We start from the raw sequence: 6,712 nt of genomic DNA, 5'->3' as shown, positions 1-6,712 counted from the left end.
AATTCACATAAAAATGTGAAATTCCGAATTCACAGAAACTTGTAAATGAAGAGACAGTACTTAAAATCAGTGAATAAACAATTTTTAATATCAAAAGAAAACATAAATGTTGACGAATTTATTGTTTCACCTGCATTAGTAGTTTCAAGGACAATGGGAGGAATAAAATATCGCATTTCGTTGCAAACAGAAATTCAATGTCAATTGGCAATTTAAAATTTATTGACTCGAGTACTTTTAAATTTTGGGTGTCCAAAAAACAAAGCGCGATATATCCGAATCCGCGATATATCGAGGAACTACTGTATTATTTTAGGATCTAGCCTGCTGAAAGTTATACAATATGTTGATACTCAGCCGACTTTACCCTACAACTTTGTGAGAAAAATGTATGCGGCCTGCCCGGAACCAACTAAGTTCTCTTGAGGCCCGCATTCAGATAAGGTTACTCATCACTGCTCTACATCATTATAATAAATTATAAGCATCTATATATAAAACTCCAAATTAAAAATTATAACTGTATAATCAAAATATATTGATGAAAGCGAATATTAATTTAAAAACTATATCTCAAGATTATAGTTTGAGACAATTTGAGTATTTTAAGAACATAGTACTTATGCATAGTGATATTGTTTATCATAATGGACATTACCAATATCCTTATTACCGCAGTGTATTTAATCTTTTATTAATCTTAGGGCTGTTCTGAAAAGAAATAAAAAAATCTGTTCCTTCAGAACATGCCTTATGACAGATATATGTTCTACTGTTTATACAGTCACCACGTTCATCCCGTTTTTTCAGATTAACTATTTATTAATACGAAATAACGAATAATTCTAAAACAGCAAAAAAAATGTCAATAAAATTCTTATATACTTATAGTATTGTATATTTATGTCGCGAATTTATTAAATCTTTCGAGCGAGAAATATGAATTTCAAATTGGCATAATCTTTCTTCCTCGAACATTATTTGTTTAAATTATTTTTCATACTACCTTTAACATCGAAAATTTTCATGATATCTAGCATATTATTATTAACTATGACAAATTTATGATGATAAAGTAACTTTCACTATCTTAAGAGAGTGGTGTAAAATTGTATATATATATTTGTGTTTGTTAGTGTGTCTTTTGTTGATCTTTTTCACTAATCAAATATATTTTTGCTATTTTTTTTTTCTTTTTTTAAATTCGTATTCCGGTTTTCACAGTCTATCTCTATCTTTGTGATTCAACACTGAAATTGAGTCATGAGGATGTGAATGTTCCGTATTAATATTTGCATTTGGATTTATCCGTTCTATACAAATACATCAATTATACGAATGTACAATAATTGAATCTTCAAATGCTAATCACTCAATTTACATAGAAGTTAGAATTATTTAAATATCGACAAATTTGCAAATTCAAATGAGCCATGTACAGTACTTTTTAACACTAAGATGATTTTGTTTACTATGATGAAGTTTTCAATCTTTTAAATTTAATTATTTATTATAAAAAGTGTAAAATAAAACATTATTAATTTTTAAGTAATAATAATTCGAATTACAGTAAATAAATTTTAATATAAAAATTAAGATTTTTTTAATATTTGACAAATGATTTTTATGCCCTGTTTTCATTGGATCAATAAAATATTGTAATATTAATTAAATATATATTTTTTAATTTTACATGTTATCTAATGTTATTTTTATATATATTATTTATTTTATTTCCTTTGAAAGTTATTAAGACAATGATCTATCTTCGAAAGTTGGGTAGTTTGACGAAGGTAGAACAAAGTTAATAACCTTATGAAGACTCTATGACGGAAATACTTACATGAAAGGAAGGAAAGGAAGGGAAGCATATCTAAGACAATTCGGAGAGGAAAAATTGTAGAAATAACCAAAGTAACATAGATGATTAAGCACAAAAGGAACAGAATGGTAAACATAGAAAACTTTCGTACAGCAATTTAATGAGGAGAGTTAAAGATGATAAATTTACATACAACAAAACATAACTTTATTCTCTAATTTATAAATATATATTAATTAATAATAAATTAATAATTACTACATATTAGTTTTTACTTTTAAATGATCTAGCGAATCAATCAATAAACATTTATTTAAACACTTTTATATTTTAAAATAATTTACTATTAAACTATAACAGATTAAAATAATTAAAATTAAAAGTAATCTTTGAAATAATCACTTAAATAAATAATACTTCTGTATATTATAAAATAGTAAATTTTAAATTATTCTATAAGCAGGAAATAAATTACGACATAATATAACAATTAAAAGTAAATAATTAATCTATTAATCTATTAATACAGGAAGTTAGTTTATTTTTAATGTTGTAAATATATATCCTAAAAAGTACTGTACCCCTATATATGTATATCATTAACAAGAGAAGTAAATGCTAGGTTAATTATTATATTTATTTTTTCAACTTTTTAACACGACGGATATTATTTTAATAGTAAACTTATCTATTTAATTATTTAATTCTTTTATTTTAAAATGTATATTTATTGTCCATTTCATTTGATTTTACTTCCTGTGAAGAATGTCGTAATTTTGATGATTATGGAAGAACGTTTAATATTATTTTGTAAGTTATCCAAACGAGGAATTTAATATCCGCCGATAAAAATCTATGTTTTGGTGTTTTTTTTTCGTTTCTTTGTAGAATCGAATATCAACGAATTGTGAAATTACGGCAATTACATTAAAGTTTACAATGAATTACTATTTTTTTATTTATTTATCTTTTCATTCAGTTCTTGATCGATTTAATGAATAATATTTTTCTCGCAATTCACTGACTTTCTTTGAATTTATTGCGTCAAACCTTAGGAAATAAGTGATCGTTTAATTCATTTCAATTCGATAAACTTTATTGCATTAAAGAAAGACCTTGTTACAAGTGTATTTGTCTAGGAAGGGAGTGACAAGCTTTCTCTACAAATATTTATAAAACAATAATAAAAGATATATCAATTAGCATCAATTAATTAGTTTATACTCGGCATAAAAATTACGAAAAAGTTATAAGATTTGTAAATAATAAAGAGTTTTTTTAGTATTGAACTAATAAACGTAATTAAACAATTTTTTATCTAATAAATGGTTTTTTCTTAAATCTTTTACATAAATATTTTGATATTTATCCTAAAGGTGAATTATTGTCATAAATTATCTTTTAATAAATAGTTGATGTATAAGAGTTAAACTCTTATATTTAAAAGAAAAAGTGGTTTATTTATTAAATATAAATATCTAAATTTTTACAGAAAATCTTCACTAAGTGCTGTATATTTTTTAAAACTCTATTGTAATTTGTGAAATTTTAGATCCTTAATTCTAAATTATTTCTCATACTTTAGTATAATTAACAAAGGATATAAATATAAAATTTGTGATTTTTATTTTCTTATATATTATGGCGAATTTATTAAATTATAAAACCATTATTCGCTACATAATTTAATCAATTAATAATATTGTTAACATTAATATTTAATTCTAAAAAATTTATACTAGGTCAAGTATAGTTAGATGGTCTTTATATTCATTTAAATATTAGATCTAGTTATTAAAATAATCGAAAAACTTTGTTAAGAAAAAATGTAATTTAAAATGTTTTTTCAAGTACAAAACTTTATCAAAATTATTTATATTTAACTCATTTAATCTTCATTATTTGCTTATTTTTATTAAGAACTTCTAAATTTACAAATGAGTCTTAATGAGCTTAAACACTTTTTTCGTAAATAAAAAGTATTAAAGGATAACAATTAAAATTTTTGTTAGACTTCTTATAATTGTTTATCTTATAATATTTAATTTAAGATCATGTAATTAAGCATTTAGTATTTTATTAAATAAAAATGGCATCTTTTGAATTACAATATATTGTCACGTAACAAAACGACTTTTGCAATCAAATAACATAAAAATATAGTGGAAATTTTTAAACTCAGCTCTTTAAATCATTTACATTAGTAATTAAATCATTACTAATGATATAATTACTTATTATCCAAGAAATAGTCCATGCTTCCAGTCACGATTCATATCTAGTTAAACATCGTAGATTAACTATTTTTCCCAGAAGTCATTAAGGATATGACGCCACGATGTGATGTCACAGTCTGATGTGGGAGTATCCTCTTTTCTCCAATAGAATATCAGATCTTGGTAGATAAATACAACCCAGAACATAGACATGCTTCAATTATCAAGCGATATCTTCCAATATTTTCATACTAAGTCATACTGACATTAGTCTGAGATACAAGGTAAGCTCAATTCATGTAGTTCAGATCTCACGCTTTCTATCGTCAATAGCATAAATTATTTTCCTAATTTTTATGTTAATTTTCTATAAATTAATAAAATATTTATTTGTTTTTTGCTGCAAAGTTAATTCATTTCATATTATAACTTCTGAGAAAGTTTATAATCTAAACGTTTAATTTACTAATTATTAAGTGCAATCTTCATAATTACTTGAAAATGTGAATCTATATTTTTAATTAACTAATTATTAGAGTTTATTAAAAGTTTGAATATATTCTAAAACAAATTATATTTTATTTATTTCTGAATAAATACTTCTATTATATTAACATATAAATATTTTTATTTCCTGTAGGTAACTATGGCTCGATGTGCCCTTTGTTTGTTCTTTATTTTCTGTTGTTTGATCATAATTCAAGGGAGAGAAGTAAAAAGACAGACTAATTTTGTAACATTGGGTTGCATGGGTACTTTCGACAAACATAAATTTAATGTAGTTAGCAGAATATGTGAAGATTGCTTCAAACTATACAGAGAACCGGAAGTATTAAGAGGATGCAAGTAAGTGATAAATCGATACTTTTTTTTTTCTTTTCTTTAGAAAATATAACTAGAAAAGTTTTTCTATATTTTTTTAATTAAAAATGTAAATACAATTTTTTGTTAAAATGGTTTATTTTAAGAAATTATTTTAAAATTCTTAAATATTAATAAATACTTATAAAGTATAAGTGAAAAATATACTTAATTGAAAATTTTCCAAGTAATTTTAAACTGTAAAATCACGGCAGGAAACTTAATTTAATGTAATTAAGTTTAATATAATGCCATCAGGAAATTTTAATTAATGTTAAAATGATTTAACAGGTCCAACTGTTTCAAGAACTCTTATTTTCCTCGATGTGTTGAGGCTTTATTAAGAACTGAAGAACTCGAAAATCTTCAAACATTCGTAGAAGAACTTTATGAATGAAAAGAAAAGCCAAAATTTTTCCAAATGACATTTGTAATACTTAATGATCAACGTGATTTATTTATTTACAAAACGTTTATTTATTATTTATTTATTTATTTATTCTTATGTGAACAATAATTAATAAATTTAAAAAATTTGAAACAATATCTGTTTTTTTCTAAACATTTTAACGTACATTTTCTGAATTTTATTAATTAAGTAGTAAAATAATATATTAATTTTTAAGTGATTCTTTATTAAGTAATTTATAAATAAATTTTAGTTAATTTTTTTATCTTAAATTTTAAAAATTAAAATAATTTTTAACGTGTCAAAAACACAATCTCGCCAATTAATAATAATTAAAAGATAATTAATAAATTGATCTAAATTTCTATAAAAGAAATTATTATTAAAATTCGATTAGTTCTCCTTTAATTACAACAATTTGTGCTTGAATACGAACAAAAATGAATACGAATAAATGCAGTAAAAACAAATAGAACCTTTACTGGAATATATATATATATATTCCTCTTTAATCGGAAGTATGTTTGTTTCTATTTTCATTTCAAAATTCAATTTTTTGAGAAAAGAAAACAGCAATTCAGAAGAAAAATGTGTATATAATTCCTAATGTCATTTTAACAGACTAAAATTTCTCTTTTAAACTTTCATTCAACAGAATTGAAAACTAGGAAACTCCATTCTAGCTTTTCGACAATATCTTGAGAGTTCTGTATCTGTGACTTTTTCCTCAGGCTTTCTTAACCATGTCACTCCATTCTGGTCTTCTCCTTAGACACTTTTCGTCTTTTCTTCGCTCAGGAATTCTTTCTGAAACTTTCATCATTCATCCTTTTCAGATGCCAAACCACCATTTTATCGATTCTGTACTGTGTTTTTATTTATAATCATTCATCTTCAATTGTATCCTCATTTAATCAATGTTTCGATTTGTCTCATTTTTACAAGCCTTTTCTCAAAATTTTCTTCTCTCTTCTTTTTGTATTACTAGTTTTCTTTTCTGTACATTGCATTAATAAATTAAATTTACTATTGTTGAATGATGAAAATTAAATTTTATTAACTTCTAAGAATTTAATTCAATAATACTTATTTAATATTTTGCAAAATTTTTTCATGTTTAATAATAATTTTAATGCATTAGAAATAATTTACATAAACTTTACATTCAGAAATTTGCCTAATCATTCTTATTTTATAGAACAATGATTATACGCTTTTTATTATAAAAGATCATTGAATTTCTTATTAAATTTCTTCAATTGTTTTTATATTTCAAATTTTTATAATTTTTATTAGAAATACTTGCATTAAGCTTATCACTGATCTGTCTAGTTGTATGAATTTGTAAAACAGTTATTCTCGTGTTCATTATGTAAAATGATAGAATTAATATTTAATTCTAAA

At 23.2% G+C, this 6,712-nt stretch overlaps 1 protein-coding gene across 1 annotated transcript; it reads left to right on the top strand.

The window, feature by feature from the left end:
* Positions 1 to 4,266: 4,266 nt before the first annotated feature.
* On the top strand, positions 4,267 to 5,433 carry LOC111623042 (crustacean hyperglycemic hormone-like). Its single transcript, XM_023365520.1, has 3 exons — positions 4,267 to 4,322; positions 4,679 to 4,884; positions 5,191 to 5,433. The coding sequence occupies exons 2-3, from the start codon at positions 4,685 to 4,687 to the stop codon at positions 5,294 to 5,296; spliced, it is 306 nt and encodes a 101-aa protein (XP_023221288.1). The 5' UTR covers positions 4,267 to 4,322; positions 4,679 to 4,684; the 3' UTR covers positions 5,297 to 5,433.
* Positions 5,434 to 6,712: the final 1,279 nt, after the last annotated feature.

The sequence above is a fragment of the Centruroides sculpturatus genome, unplaced genomic scaffold (assembly GCF_000671375.1).
Source record: "Centruroides sculpturatus isolate CEXI.00-Female unplaced genomic scaffold, Cexi_2.0 scaffold351, whole genome shotgun sequence".
Lineage (NCBI taxonomy): Eukaryota > Metazoa > Arthropoda > Arachnida > Scorpiones > Buthidae > Centruroides > Centruroides sculpturatus.
Note: the sequence above shows the minus strand (reverse complement) of the source record. Positions and strands in the feature narration are given on the sequence as shown.

What these genes read in the sequence shown, in the direction of transcription:
- LOC111623042 (XM_023365520.1), top strand. Translation starts at nt 4,685, where the DNA reads ATGGCTCGATGTGCCCTTTGTTTGTTCTTTATTTTCTGTTGTTTGATC. An exon ending in GAAGTATTAAGAGGATGCAA is followed by an intron (nt 4,885 to 5,190) that starts GTAAGTGATAAA and finishes ATGATTTAACAG; the next exon opens with GTCCAACTGTTTCAAGAACT.